This window comes from Miniopterus schreibersii, assembly GCF_964146895.1.
Source record: "Miniopterus schreibersii genome assembly, chromosome: 15".
NCBI lineage: Eukaryota > Metazoa > Chordata > Mammalia > Chiroptera > Miniopteridae > Miniopterus > Miniopterus schreibersii.
The window spans coordinates 2,644,734-2,660,471 of NC_138115.1; the positions used below are offsets into that span (position 1 = coordinate 2,644,734).

At 46.4% G+C, this 15,738-nt stretch overlaps 1 protein-coding gene across 11 annotated transcripts in view; it reads left to right on the plus strand.

Annotated features, from left to right (window-relative positions):
• FOXP1 (forkhead box P1) overlaps positions 1-10,095 on the plus strand; it is a 540,979-nt gene extending 530,884 nt beyond the window's left edge. For all 11 annotated transcript variants that reach the window (XM_081159208.1, XM_081159205.1, XM_081159215.1 and 8 more), the window contains 2 exons: positions 3,902-4,068; positions 9,207-10,095. In XM_081159208.1, the coding sequence (XP_081015334.1) occupies positions 3,902-4,068; positions 9,207-9,351 (312 nt within the window). In that variant the 3' untranslated portion in view covers positions 9,352-10,095. The remainder of the gene's footprint in view (positions 1-3,901; positions 4,069-9,206) is intronic.
• The last annotated feature ends 5,643 nt before the right edge of the window (positions 10,096-15,738 follow it).

The following is a 15,738-nucleotide window of genomic DNA, read 5'->3' on the forward strand; positions in this document are numbered from 1 at the left end:
TAAGTCCACGAGAAGACCGCAGTGCCACCTCACTCGAGTACCTGGGTGGGACCCAGGTCCCTTCAGCAGTTCACAAGTAGGCTGTCCCTGTGGCCAGCGGTCCTGCTTGAATCTGACCCTGCCTAGATTGTTCCAGGCCACAGGCCAAGGGATCTTGGTAACTATTAGATTCCGTATTCTGTAGACAGAACTGACACGTATAGCCTAAGACCACTGCAGACCCCTCCAGCATGCATCCTTGATGGGGGCTGTATGACCCTAAAGTTGGTACTTAGCTATTACCATGCCTCGTGCCCCTGCAGAAGGCCCCAGGACATGAACAGATACTCGTACTTCACGAGGGGTGGCAGGGATAGAGAAGCAAAGGTCTTAGAGAGGCTCTTTATGGATGACGACGAAAGAACGGCCGAGACACCGGCCCTGTGGGAGCGGGCGGGTTAAAGAGGAGGTGCTGCTGGGCGCCCTGGCTTTACTACTCACTAGATAGTGTTCCTTGAGCACCTACTCCTCCTGCTGCAAAACCGTCTTCCCAGGTCCTCGGCAGAGGCTTCGGGCTCCCAAGGATGGATGGCACGCGTTTTACACGGTTTCAGTGCTGAGGCAAATCCACTGAACTTAGCTTTTCAGTAATTATATTTATTTATTCTTAGCCTGAACCAAATTTACTAGGAGGAAGTGCTCTCTGCATTTCTTTTAATTACTTGTAGTTTACACAGTAACTTTAGAAAAGCAAATGAAAGCACGCTCAGATGCTGCCACTGTAAATACCGTTCATTAGTGACTTATTTTCCCTGGAGTCTTGTGAAGTGTGAATTTAAAGACTGCTCTGCTCTATCTGGAATAGTATTAAGATTACAAGCACATTTTACATTCATGAGGCGGAAAGGAAAAAAAAAAAAGCAGCGATCTTCCATCCTCTGGGTTCCCTTAACTGTGTAACTAATTTCAATTAGAATGCCCTGTCATTACAGAGCCGCGCACGGTTCATCTTTAAGACGCCTGCTTTGGCACCCTCTGCACCGTCCCCGTCTTCGGTGACAGCCCCAAATGCGCTGCAGTTTTTCCAGAACACTTTGCGTCCGCAGTGAAGTGAGGTAGATCAGGTGGTGCGGTGCCGTGTTGAGGGCGTCCTCCCCTCTCCTCGCTCTGTTCGCACCCATGGTCAGTGGACGGTCTCCTGAGAAAACTCGCCACTGTGCAGATTAAATAAAGACTCTCCAGCAGGCCTTCCTCCATTATTGCTCTTTTCCATTTTTCAAAACAAGTAAAAATAATAGTGGAACAACATCTTAAAAAGATTACTAGTGTAACATAATGCGTGATGTACAGTGTATAAAATAGGACAGCCGAATCCACTGCAGAAATACAGCATTGGACGTGGGACAGACTGCAGTGCCTCTGAGACCGTGAAGTAACTAAGGGTAACCGTAGAGCTGTCTATTCATAGACGCCGGTCCCCGGGGGCCCAGGAGCCGCGGCGCTCGCGGGCTCAGCTCTGCTGCTGAAGCGCCTTCGTGGTTTTGGCAGAGGTGCCGGTTTGGTGTGAAACCACACACTGTGCCCGGGACCATTTATACAGTTAAGTCCATTATAAAAATTGTAGCCCAGCTGTTCCTGAGGTGACATCAACTACAAAAGGAACCACTTGTTTGGGCAGAAGCAGTTGGTGAGAATTTTTCTAACCTTGGATAGGTGGCTTTGATCACTCACTCAACAAAGAATGTTCAAGCGGCCCTGTGGTGTGTCAGGCACTGGGGGCCCTTTTGCAGCCGCTGGTCCGTTTTTTAAAGGGATGAGGCTGGTTCTCACTTACCTCTTTCTTGTTTGAGAACCAAGGGTCGGTGTCACTGCTCGCCTTTTGGGCGCCTTTCACCCTGTGGCTGTGGGGCCTCTGCCCGTGTTCTGTGATCCAGTCGCAGGCGGAAGCGGCCTCAACTAGAACGCTTGGAGAGCCAAGGAGGACAGGTGGCCCAGGAAGGGTGCCCTGTCCATTGGGCGACCACCGCACCCCAAAGAGCATATTCTCATCTACATTTCAATTTTATTTTTACGTAAGAAGCTGCTAAAATACCAAGCTAGAGATGGCCCCACTTTCAGCCCCACTTTCGGACTATGCGACGGTGAGATGGTCTGGTGAGAGCCGATGCTATGGTGCATCCCAGAAGGAGAGCCTCAGGTGGTCGTCCTGGCAGAGCTCTCACGCCCGGCCGCCTGGCCGCCATGGGCCTCGAACACTGGAACAGTGGCAGCAAAGGGGCTGATCCAGCTGTGGTTTGCACTCAGACGCGCACGCACATGCACACAAGCCTGGCAACTCTTCCTGCTTTATGCTCTGCCAAAAAAATAAAAAATGCATTATTACATTTACAAGAAAAAGTACTAGATGCAAATTACTTGACAAATTGTAGTAGAGTGGGGAATGTTCAGATTTGCTGATCATCAAAATGAGTTCACCACATTTGGAAATAAAAACCCTACTTGTTAAATTAAGGTAGTTACTGTAAGTTTCAAAGTGGAGGGAAGGAAAAGCTGTGGGCTTGCAGAGGGCCTGGCTTGGACATATCCCGTTGGCCAGGGCTGGGTTAGGTGTGTACGGTTCTCCTAACATGGGGCTTGAATCCAAATGGCGTTTCTGAGTTTGGGGTTTGTACAGTGAGTGAGCCTATGGTACTCAGGCTGGCTCCCTGCAGCTGGTTTTGCACCTGCCTCTCTTCATTTGGGCTCTTACTTTCTCTCTAGAGCAGGGTTTCTAGAATAGCTTGGACCCCGCATGACTGGCCAGTTGAAGTCACATGCCAGATGGTCTTTGGTTGTACTTCCTCCACGTCAGAATGGAGAGCCAGGCATAGCGCTGCCTGTAAGAGGACAGTTGGATAAATCTTGGTCTAATTGCCACTGCCAGTTTCTGAAAGTCCTCTTTAATAAAATGAGAAGTCACTGGGGTCATAATCACTACCCAAATGAAACAGCACGGGGACTCTAGTCCAGGGGTCTATTTGCGTATTTCTGATTTCAGACTCGGTGGCCATTGCATTTAAACACAGCCTGATAGCAAGTGAACAGGTTCCCCTCAGGAGTTGGGATTTTTTTTTTTTTTTTCATTTCCATACTTTTTTGCTGACACTCGTTTGGACTGACTTTGTTACCTTCAATATGGATCTGCTTAAGTACCCAAAAGAAATACGATTTAGAGCTTCCTTTTGGCGGAGATTTTTTATTTATTTATTTTCAGTCCTAAAATTGTAGGTGATTGGTCTGGTCTGAGTCTGAAAGATTGTGTGGTGTTACCTTCAACCAGTTATCTCAAACTACACTAAGCAGATTCAAAAATCATTAAAACGGAAATGATGGGGGAAGGTAAAAATTGATTCCAATTCTATAATCTCTTCCTCTTCTATAGGATCTACGAAGTAAATGTTTATGGAAGTTCTCATAAGTTTGAGCTGTGCAGCCAGAATAATGTGATCAAATCTCTAATATCCAATACTGGAGTCATCAAAGTGGATAAAGAAATGAAAATTCCATTACGTTTCCCTGTGATCTGAAAATATTCAGTTGCTCTTGAAAAAGGGCATCAGCTGTAAACCTCCTATTAGATCGCCTTGTCTGAACCATGTGACTCTACCCACGGGGCTCTACCCACGGGGCTGAATCTTGGTCTAATTGCCACTCCCCAGGGGCGCTTAATCCCCCCCCACCTCCAGGTAGCTCTTTGAAACTAAGCTTGGGACATGTGTCATAAGTCTTAACTTTTAAAGCAAAATCCTTGTCACTAGGAACTTGAATTTGCCAACCACACTACAATGAACTTAAGCTGAAGAATACTTACTACACCCATGATTAACAGCTCCCCTCTCTGCACACCCCGCCTCCTAACCCATGTTCTCTCGCTTGACGGCAGGCTTCGATGGCTGAGAACAGTATACCTCTGTACACTACGGCTTCCATGGGCAACCCCACCCTGGGCAGCCTCGCCAGCGCCGTGCGGGAAGAGCTGAACGGGGCGGTGGAGCATCCCAACAGCACCGAGAGCGACAGCAGCCCTGGCAGGTCCCCGGTGCAGGCCGTGTGAGTACTGTCCCCCCGAAGACCTCCGTGTTCGGGTTCAGTCTCCCCGCTTATGTGCGCACAGCCTCTCTGAGGCCACTTTTTACACCTTTCCTATAATTTCTGGTTTCCTAGAACCCAGTGCTTCTGGAAGCCTTTGGCTCGGGTAGCACACTTTCTAATTTCCCAGGAAAGCGGCCTGCTTCAAGCAGCCCCACGAGTGTGCACAGCAGTAAAGGGGTGTCGCGGGGTGTGCCCTTCTGCCCTCCGCCTGGCTCGCAGGCCGACGCTGGAGCCACCCTACCTTGTCCTACTGAAGTTAGTGTGCCTCACCCTGGAACGGTCTGGTTTGTTCAACTCCCGGGCGTGCTGCCTTCGCAGGGAGGAAAAGGGCGCTCGTGCACCTGCCAGGGCGCGCTCACTGACGCTGCGTACAAAGCACACGCGCTGCGGCACAGGTGAAAGGCAGCTTGATGGGCCGAAAGCTCTTAACGTATCAAAAGGAAAATTAAGAGGAGCGTTCTCGCAACAGACAGCAGTGTAACGAGCACACACGTGTCTGAAAGAGGTGGGGGCAGTGGTTGTCCATGCTGACTGTGAACGGCCCCAGGACCGGCAACCACCGGAAAGACTGCAGTCCCCCGCGGGTGTGCCCTAGGAGGGGCAGGTAGGACTCAGACAACGCCTGCCCTCTCAGGAAAGGGTCAAAAGAGAACAGAAACCCTGCTCTCCTGTATGATTGGATTTGGGGGGGTGCTATAGGTTGAGTCTGCCTTTTAGCAACTGTCTGCAAAACTATGCCCACTTTAGGGAATAAACTAGCTCAGTGTTTGCACACTGTCAGCTCTTAGGGTAAGCTGCTTGTCTACACAGGCTTTCTGAATTACTGATCAGCATCTTGTTTTAAGATTATTTGAGCAATAGGAATGGAAAATGTGACCGGTAGCAATTAGGAACAGAATGAACTGGCATCTAACAACAGAAGAAATGCTGTCTGCCAGAGTAGTTGGTGGGTTAGGGGGGAATTTGACATTTGATTATTTAGCATTTGAATATATGCCCAAAGTGATTTGAAAAGGATTTTTAAAAATACAAGTGATTTTTAGTTTATATGAATACTCTCTTAGCATTTACTCTGCATTAACCCTGAGAGATACTCCCATAGGTCATGCTTCCAAAGCACCCTTGGTGTTTCGGACCCTGCTGCTATCACACGTCTTCACCTTCACATCGTTGTCACGACAGGAGTGTTCACTCAGATATTAAAGAGGTTCAGAGCAAATGTAAATTGCTCTATAAGCTACTTCAAGAAATACCCATTAGAGCAAAAAATATCTGAAGTTATTGAATGGAAGGGTACTATTTCTCATAATCCTATGGACTCCCAAGGTCTAGTTGATGTATATTCCTATTATTTAATATAAAGGGTCACTTAAAAAAGAAAGAAAAAAAAGATATTTGGATAAAAACCTTAGGCAACATTTTAGAGTGACGTTAATTTTGCCGTATAAGATAGAGTCACTATAAAGTTAATTTGTTTAACAACTTTGAATTAACCCATGTATTATCAGAAACCATATTTTACAGCAGCCAGCATAATTTTTAACAAAATGAAGGTTTCAGCTGCTTAAAAAAAAAAGAAACCCTACATAAAGACAATAAAATGCATGATTTTTTGCTCAGATCTCACAGGTTCACACTGTTTGCTGAATATAATCATATGTCAACAGCACATTCCCTGTGCCTGCTATCAGTGTCACGGACAGTTACTCTTTTTGACCCCATATTTCCATTAAGCGAACTCTGTAATGACACAGTCCCGTGCATGTCCAGCGTGCATTACCCTGCTGCGGTGCAGGCTGTGTCTCAGCCATCCTGGTGCATGGGAGTAAATCAAGCTGTAAACCTCACAGCGAGGCTGGACGGGCTTGGTTCGCACTGTGGCCCCGCTGTCTGGTGTTGAAACAACTCTTCCTTCTGTCTCTTTCTGTGACACTCAAATACCATTACCTTTTGTTTCTCTTTGGAAACTCTAGAAAGCAGTCACATAATTATGGCTTTGGGGCATTATACTTTTATCCCGATAGGAGCTAAAGGAGCTACAAAGCAAAATACTCCAGGCTGTGCACACACCCTTGGATCCCAATGCCTTTAAACACCCGTCAGCTTTAGTTAAAAACTCTGTGTTCCCAGAATATCTAAACAGAGGAATTAGTCGATGTAAGAGGGGAAATGTGTGGTTTTACAGTTACTCACTGGTAGCCCTTTGGGAAGTAGGAGTTTGGAGAGAAAGATGGGGCGGGTGTGGGGGGGTGTTGATCTGCAAGAGAAGAGGCGTGTGCCGCAGCTGCGGTTCCTGGGAGGCCCGTGGATGTGCGCGCACGCTCTGCCCCAAAGCGTGTCCCGCACGGAGGCCTGTTCTCTCCCGCTGCCGGCCTGCACTGCTGCGCTGTGTCAGAAGCCTCAGGAAGCTGGTTTCATGTCTCGTGTGCCGTCAGGTCTCATCAGAGACCCACCTGCACTGGCACTGGGATTGAAATACTCTCTAATATGAACTGTTGGTGGGCTTATAGCTACATGATTTTTATTTATTTAAATTTTGCCCAGCAAAATATTTTTCAAAGTCTAAAACTAAAGCAAGAACTTCATGATGACTGTTCAATTTCTACTAGGTCCTCCCACTCCCTCCAGCCCATAGCCTTGTATCATCTCAACATCATCAAATTCATATTTATAAACCTGAAAAGATTAATAAATCTGATAGTTAAGAAAAATAAAACTGGGAAAATGTTGATCGAGGAAACTGCATTTGAACTTCAGTCTGTAGCAAAGTCCAACACAGCCACGTTCCTACCCAGTTAGTCACAGCCATGTCACTAGCGGAGCAGGTGGTAATTTATGAATTAACAGTTCTCAGTAGTGAAAATATGAAGCAAACATGAAGAAATGTACACTGTTGTCAGTAACTCAAGAAACACAATTTAAGGTAACTCGAACTTACCTTATTATACCTGCTAAAGAACAAAATGTTTTTAAAAAGAAACACTTGGTGCTGGTGAGACTGAGCCTAAATTGCTACAGCCCCTTTGGAAGTTAGTATCACAGTAAATTATGAGAACCATGAAGATGTTTTGGCCTTTGCTCTGACAATTTCATTCTTAGAAATTTGTCCTGAAGAGATAAATCAACAGAAGTAGAAAGATTAATGGATAAAAGTTGTCACTGTATTGTGCAAAGAGCAGAAGAGGGGGGAGAAAAAAGACAACCACAAATGCGGAGCATCGAGGCGCTAACGTGTCATCGCGTTAACGGTGTCTCGCGTAGCTGTAAAAATCATAACTGTAAAGCTGGCAGAACAAACAGTTGTATTCCTGCTGTGTTTACAGGATATAAAAATATGACCCCAAATGGAGAAGATAGGCAAAAACAAAACACCTCCTCTAATTAGGGTTTGTGGGTGACTTTTTTTAAGGAATAATAATAGGTAGTCCTAATTCTTCCCAGGAGAATACAGGGGGTCCTGCCAGGGGTGGCTTTACAGGCACATCATATAAGCAGTCGTGCAGGACGCCAGGCTTAGAGCTCTTCTCAGCTTGATATTCTTACTGAATTTTGAACCACAGATTCACTTTGTGTAGAGCTCTGCAAATTATGTAGCCAGCCTGGGTCTCACTGTAGAGACACAGACAAGTAGGGCCGTCAAAAACACAGCAGATGGACCACACCGAGTGAAGTGTGCTATTAGACAACTTTGGTATATTTTACTTTGCAAATGATTTTTAAGAACATGGGCACGATTTTAAGAAAGCTCTTTCTCCTGCTCAGCTTGGACTCGTTTGCTTCCCCGAAGGTTCGCAAAGCCAGGGGCAGTCCGCAGCACTCCTGTTTGTTTTCAAATGGCGCAGGTGGCTTTCGGGGTCTGCGCACAGCACCAGTCTCTTAGGAAGCCAGCTGTCCCCAGTAACACATCTTGTTACTAATACTTGATAACGTCAGTCAGTCAGCGCATCCTCCTGCAGCCTGTCCCAGCGACGGCCGCGTAACTCGATGGTTCTTTTACATATCAAAGCCCTGTAACAGAAAGTAATTTGTATTTGCAAAGGCTTGGTTGTAAATATGATTTACGAACAACACTTCTCAGTTTTTATCAGAGTGGTGTCCTGTGATCCCCGTGGGCCCCTCCAGCTGAACCCCGCTCAGCCCATAATGAGGCGGTTGGCGGGCTCCTCACAGGCCGGGCCTGGTGGCCGCCACCAGCCGGCCGCGTGCTCCGCCGTGTTTACAGCTGACAGCGTTATTATCCTGACGGGCTCTGCTCCTCTTATCAGACTGTTGTGTGGAGGGAGCCTTTTCCTCTCCGTTTGTGTTTCCTGGCAGGGCTTTTCTTGCCTTATTGACAGTTTGTAAAAATATGCATTAATTTGGAGTTTCAAGCATGTATCATGGTGTCTCTTTGCTGTGTTTGCTTGAAGTTGATTAATGATAGGCCCTCGCTTGGGGTCGGTCTCGGGAGGGTTTTTTCACAGGTTCCGCATATTAACTAGCAAAGCAGAACACACAGCAAGCCGCGCTCACCCAGCCTCCGCACTCCACGGTCCCACAAGCCACCGCCGGCCACAGATCCCTGGTTCACCCAGTGATTTGAAGATCTGTGTTCATCCACCCAGGATGCCATGCGGTGCCTCTTGTCCTGTATCACAGTGTGGTCCTCGGGCCAGCATCGCCTGGGAGCGCGTGGGAGGTGCAGAGGCTCAGGCCGGGTCACGCTCCGCATTTTCACCAGACCCTCAAGTGATGGGAGTGCACACGGAGGTGTGAGAAACACGGCTGAGGGGAGCGCCCTCTGTCCCGGGACCAGCCCTTCTAGAGCCACCGTGTGGGGCAACCTTCTGTGATGATGGAGTATCTGCTCTGTTCTGTCCAGTATGGTGGCCTTAGCCACATGTGGCCCTTGAACAGCTGAAATCTGGCCAGTGCAACTGAGAGACTGAATTTTAAATGGTATTAAGTTTTAATTTAATGGCCACATGTGGCTAGCGGCTGCTGTGTTGGACAGTGTTGGACAGTGTTGTCCTAGAGTGCGCTCCTGTGTTGCCCAAACCTGCTAAATTGCGTCAGGCTAGGAAGTTCTCTCAATGAGCCTTCTCTTGTGTTTCCAGGCACCCCGTGCACGTCAAAGAAGAGCCCCTCGACCCAGAGGAAGCTGAAGGGCCTCTGTCCTTGGTGACCACGGCCAACCACAGCCCAGACTTTGACCACGACAGAGATTACGAAGACGAACCGGTAAACGAGGACATGGAATGAACGTCTGGGCAGGCCGAACCCAAGAAGGAAGATTGGGGGAAAAACAAAACAAAACAAAACATGTCAGAAGTTAGCAGTGAGCTTGCTCTCCGTTTGTTGTACAGTCTGGAGGAGTGTCACTGCATTTCGACAGCTCTGAGATGTGTTAACTCTTAGTGCCATCAAGAATCCCATTTGGGAGTATTTTTGATTTTTCTACTTTTTGTTGAAAAAAGGAATTTGTACTCTGTGCATTGGATGGACTTGTTTGGTACTTGGGATTTTCCTCTCTTAACAGGCAACATCTGTTGTAAATTTGCTAAACTGATTCACTTTTAGCAGCAGACTTTGAACTGCAGTCCTGCCCACGTTGGACCCTGAGGACACCCAACTGAGCATGTGCACCTACGCTGCAGACCAGCCTCTGCCCAGAATCTAAGGGTTCCGTGGACGACCTATTTGCACAGTACTGCATGTTGATTATCACTGCCTTTACTCCATTTTTATTTTTTATTTTTTTTTTATTTTTTTTTTTTGCTTCCAGTTGGGATGGGGAAGGCCTTTGTGTGTGTATTGGGGGGAGGGGGTTAAAAATAATTATCCCAAACTTTTTAATGTATTGCTTTTTTTTCTTGCTTCTACTATACCATTTTAAGTTCTGACCTCAGGCCTCCACTTGGGCCCACGGCCTCTTGGAGGCTTAATGTTTTCTGTACCTTGTGATGAATGTTTATAGGTGTTTTTATTATACAAAGCTGAATGTCATTTCTTGTTTGTAGTTTTCTGTCACTCATTCCATTTTTCTTCAGACATCACCATGTTTTCTCTAAAGTCAGAAAACATTCCGTTTTGGTCTTTTTCAAAAAGGTCCCACATGCTGCACTGTACACATGAAGGTCCTCTCCCCCAGAGCGAAGTCCTGCCAGAAAGAGAGTGAATGACAGAAAAAAATAGACACTCTAGGAGCAATGCAGATTCACCCCCAGGGTGACATCGGAGGTGGGAAGGGTTGTTTCCGATTTTCCTCTTTTATTTTGCAGCTGCCGTCACTCTTAGTAAATGCCACCGCCTCTCACAGCACAAGGAAACAGGCAGCACCCCCGAAAATCTCGTAATCGCGGGATGGACGGTCTGGCCTGGAAGGCTGGCCTTGGTGGAGCCGTGTTGGGACGAGCCACGCTAACCAGTGTGGGTCGCTTTGCTTACAAAGTGGCCAGAAAACTGGCTCCCCGAGCAGCCCTGCCGGTGGTGGTGATGCTGCTGGGTTAAATGTCAGCTCAGACCTGCTTGGTGGCATGAATCTGTTTGATGCAAATTAGATTGCAGATCAAACCTGTTATGGGCGTTAATGAAGACTTGAGTTCAGCAAATGCTAAAATGTCCATTTCAAATGTGCAAATTTGCTACTGCAGTTCAGTTGGTTATGCCACGTGATCACACAACCCAGTGTCAGAACTAGCAGTGGAAGACGTCAAGCGATGGGGCGCACTTCAGCCCTGGGCTCTGGGAAAGGAGCACGCAGGGCGTGATGGGCCCTGTCAGTGCCACCCCGTCCTGGGGACCCTGGACACTTGGGTCTGCAGCCCCTCCTGTCTCTCATTTCTCACCCGGGACTGTAGCTCTTGTTTTTAGTTTGAGAGCCCTTTGGAGCTTAATTTATATTCTTTGTATCTTTTTTTTCTAAAATTACCAAAGATATTACACAAAGGTAAATTATGTTCTCTGTTTTATGCTTTATCTGATGAAGCCAAATATCCTCTTATTGTTGATCAAAGGAGGCGAAAGAATTTAGAGGCAATTGGTGAGAGATAGGCTGTTGCTAAGCTGAGGAAGAGAACTGCTCCTTCATACATGTATAGAAAACCAAGTAGGTGATGGAACCAAAGCTGTTACTTCTTTTAGTTGTCGGTTTTTTTCTCTTCTGTTTCTCTACAGAGACCAAAACTCATTCTTGTAAAGAGAGATTATGGGGCTACTGATGATAAAAATAGGACACAGTATTAAAGGAGCAAACAAAGGAAGGGAGTCCCGTCTCAGAGGAAAACATGACTGTGCCACTGAGAACCGGGGTGCCCAGTCGAGGAGGCAGTCCCCGTGTGCCACTGAGAACCGGGGTGCCCAGTCGAGGAGGCAGTCCCCGTGTGCCACTGAGAACCGGGGTGCCCAGTCGAGGAGACAGTCACGACAGAATTGAGAGAGAACAGAAGGCTCCCGCAGTGGAACTGCGTCACGTACCAGTGCTCCTGCAGCGCCTTTTTTAAAAGAAAGGTGGTACGCTGCTCTTGTCTAAGGACTATGCTTTGATCGCTGCGTTAATTTTGGTTTATCTTGGCAAATATCCTCTTACTTTGTTTAAAAAATTTTTTTCTTCCTTTTTTTCTGATTAGGCTTTGGTCAGCATTTTTTATTTTTAAAAAAAAGTAGCACTCCCGCCCACTCGCACGCTTGCTGCAGGAGCTCCCGGCAGTTGGCTCCGAAGCTCCTCTCGCGCCCGGGCCCCGCCGCCCGCGGGCCCTGGAGACGGCGGCCCCCGGCGTGGGCAGCGGCGGGCAGGGCCCGGGCGGCGCCCCTGGGCTGAGTGGCCGCCGGCTAGTGTGGGTTCAAAGAGGATACACACCTGGTAGATTAGTTCATCCTCAGCATGTGTAGCTAGACATGAGTCCGATGACAGCATGAGAAACCGTTAGTGCGCATACCTCAGTCCAGACCTTTAGGGAATGATTGCAATTAAACATTTCACTCGGTTGCACTTAGTCGTATGTCTTGCATGCTTAGTCTAAAGACTGTAGCAAAAGGAAAAAGAGAAATTAGATTTCACGTATCTTTGCAGGCGCCCCAGCCTGCAGAAGAACCAACTGAAAGAACTCTCAGGCTTCCCAGCGAGCAGCCGTCCCCAGACCCTGTCCTGACTGTACCCGGGCTCCCCGCCCGTCCTGAGGACGGGCCGCCGTGTTGTACATATCCCGCTGTGTCTGTGTGAACCTTTGTCTTTTTTGGGGGAGGGAGGAGGGCCGTTCTTTTTTTAGATATTGTTCCTAAAAAGGAATAAATGCATACACCTGTTTGTCAAAACACCTTTGCTTTTTGTGCAACTGCTTTATATTAATGATACTTTAAAAAAGTAGCTTTGGGGAAAACTACTGTATGTAATGGAATCGCAGAACATGCTGCACATGTATCTTATCAGTTACCCTGCTTTAAATGTCGATGGCATTTCCTGACACGTGGGAGAGAGAAATTCCCTAACCTTTTCTTTGCTTTGCTTTTAAATTGTAACATAGTTAACATACTTTCTTTTCCTCTTCTCATTGATTGGAGCATTTTGTACAGGTTTTGGGTGTGTGGTGCGCATGTGTGTGAATCTGTTTTTGGTACATTCCCGCCCATTGTGTTCATCCTACCACTGCCTTCCTGGGTATCTTAAACAAGCTCGTACATTTGAAAAGAGAAAAAAAATGTTTTAAAAAAATGTTTCCTCCTGCTGCAGTAAATACTTTGCATGGTGAAATTGCAGGGTCACACTTTCAGAGTTCATCAGTGGAGTGGTGATTAATGAGGAGTGTCGAAGCTATTGAACTTTTTGTATTAAAAAAAGAAAAGAAAACTTTACAAGGTGCCAAGATGTAAACACAATTTGTTACCTTTTTTGTTGTTGTTTTTTCAAAGAAAAGCATACCTGAGGGATAGTCCCTCGTATCAGGCAAAATGCACTGTCAGGAATGAGGACCCATGCCCCCTGCCCCCGAGTCTGTCCTGTAAGACCTGTTTCGCTGCCCGGGCTGGGTTGAACCAGCAGCGCCGTGAAACGCCAGGCCTGTGTCCAGGGTGAGGGACCGCCAGCCCGCAGCCTGGGACAGCTCTAACACTCCTCCCAGCAGCGACCGGCACCTTGGATTCTTAACCCAAAATAGGACGTAAATCGCTTGCTTTTTTATCATGAAAAAAAAGTTAAATATTTCCTCTCCTTTCCACATTCCAGCTGAGCTCCATTTCCAAGGGTACAAAGATGAACGTGCTTTTAAGGATTTTGAGTATTTTTGGTACCTTTTGGTTAATGGTATATATACTTTGTTGATACTTTGGATGTTTTTGAGAGTTGGTTTCACTTTTTTATCCTGAGAATGAGATTTGTAATCTAAAGGCATTTCGTGGGCCCGGGGTTCACGGGTCTCAGCCACCCAGAGCCTTGGCGCGGATGGTACCGTGCAGACCCGCTCACGGCGCTTCCTGGGTGCGTGCTGCCAGGAACGAGAACCTTTTCGTTTTGTTTTGTTTTAATAAGGCATAAAAGAAACTCATTCCTTGACATCAACTGTAATTCCATCATTCCGTGTCTGTGGATACAGACAATAAAAAAAATGTGTGTAGTCAGTACTGATCACTGACATTATAGCATTCTCAAATGCAATAAAAATGCTGGTTGTTCACACTGGTGGTAAAAGTCGCCACAGCCTAAGTTTCTTTCCCTTCTGACCTGCGGATACCGTCTGTCAGGCACATGCCTTGGGTTTGTCACCAGCGGCTCCCAGCTCGGCATGAGAATCACGAGCATCGGCCTCACTGACAGCGCTCGGCGCCGCAGGGCTGGCGCCGTCCTCGGGATTTCGGAGCGCAGGCCTCCGCTTCGGGGCTTGGAGAACAAAAAGAAGGCTGCCTTTCTCTTGGGGATGCGCACCCTTACTTTTCTTCATCAAATTTTATAAGGAAAAACAAAATGTTTAATAACTAGCATTAAGAGCAAACTGAAAATTCAGAGGAAAGCAGTATCATGAATAATTCATTACAGTTTCACATCTGCAAGATTAGTCATCCAAATAAAATGCTAATGTCAAAAACACGCACCGTCTATAATATTCTCATCAAGAAATCTTTTTGCATATAATGATAAATGCTTAGATTAGAACAAATGATTTTATAAAAATATTCTATCAAAAATAATGCTGGATAGCTGACTCGGTGAAGGAAACGGTACAGCGCCAGGAACTAAATATTCCAGGAAAACTATCTTGATCTTGAGATTTTTAAGAATTGCGTATCTCCAATAAAATTTCTCTGTAATGTTAACTCTATCGAACACACTAAGGATTAATGAATTTGGCATCATCTTTCAGTAAAAATTAAATTGGTCCATTGCAACGATTTTCAACCTTCATCTCATGGTGCATAAACTATTGAAATTCTGTGGCACGCCAAAAAAATGTGTTTTTTGCTGATCAGGCCAAAAAAATAGGTATAATTTTGACTCATTCACACTAGATGGCTATTGTGTTGGCTTTTGTCTTGTATTTGACAGTGTAAGGGGAAGAAGGGCCGGCATCGCATGTTTTAAACATTCTTGCAGCGCGCTGTTGAGATCGCTGGCCTACTGAGCGCAGCACGTTAAGTGGCTGAAGCGTGGTCACAAAAACCAAGATGGGACTTGAAAATTAGCCTTGCAGTTTTCATTTGGCAGGACACTGGCTGATGCTGAGGAGCATGTAATATTCTTTCCTAGCCTTGTTTGAAAAGCCCATATTAGGAAAAGCCAAGTTTTTAAATGTAAGGTGTTGCTATTAAGCTCTTCTCAGGAGCTTTAGCCCGCAGCCTAGGAGTCCTCCGGGCTGGCAGGAACAGCGCCTCGGCGCTCCAGCCGCTGGGCGCCTAGTGTCGGGGTAACAGGCCCTGTGAAGGGGCCAGGCGCAAGCGTGAGTGAAGTTAAGCGTGTGCACGAACCTGAAGGAGCCGAGGGACCCACACCGAGCGTGAGGATGCTCGAGCCCTGGCGCTGCGGGCTGAGGCCTGGCCCGCTTTTAATTGAATTTCAGGAACTGCTCTAAAGCAAGAACATCTCTTTTACATATTTCAGGCTTGTCACTCAGGTAAACAAGGCAGCAAACCCCAAATACTGTTTTTTCTTGTACATGGGCCTTTATATAAAGAGCCTGGACTCTTAGGAATACCTGTTTCACACTCACACAAACGCACATGACGGTAACACCCCCTCCTCCCAGAGAGCAAACCGAAGCCGAACCAGCCTGTCCCACTAGAGTAGGTCTTTGATAAGACACATTCAAGGTTGTGATCACAACTTATCTTTTGTCATCCTTGTAGCTGAGTTAAATAAAAGTATTCTTTATTCAAATAAAGTGAAGTTGGGTCTGGAACTTCATCTAAGGAATTGACTGATAGATGGTTTAAGACAGAGTCCACATTGGAGGGAAGTTGAATTACATACAAAAACTGGTTTAACAGGGACGACAGTACTTGATCTTAAAAAAACCTATGTCATCTTATTTCCACTTTGTAAAATGACATTCAGTGCCATACATATATATATATAGATATATATGTGTGTGTGTACATATATATCTATATATATAATCTCTATTTGAAATTATTGATGGTGGCAGGGTTTGGGTTTTTTTTTTT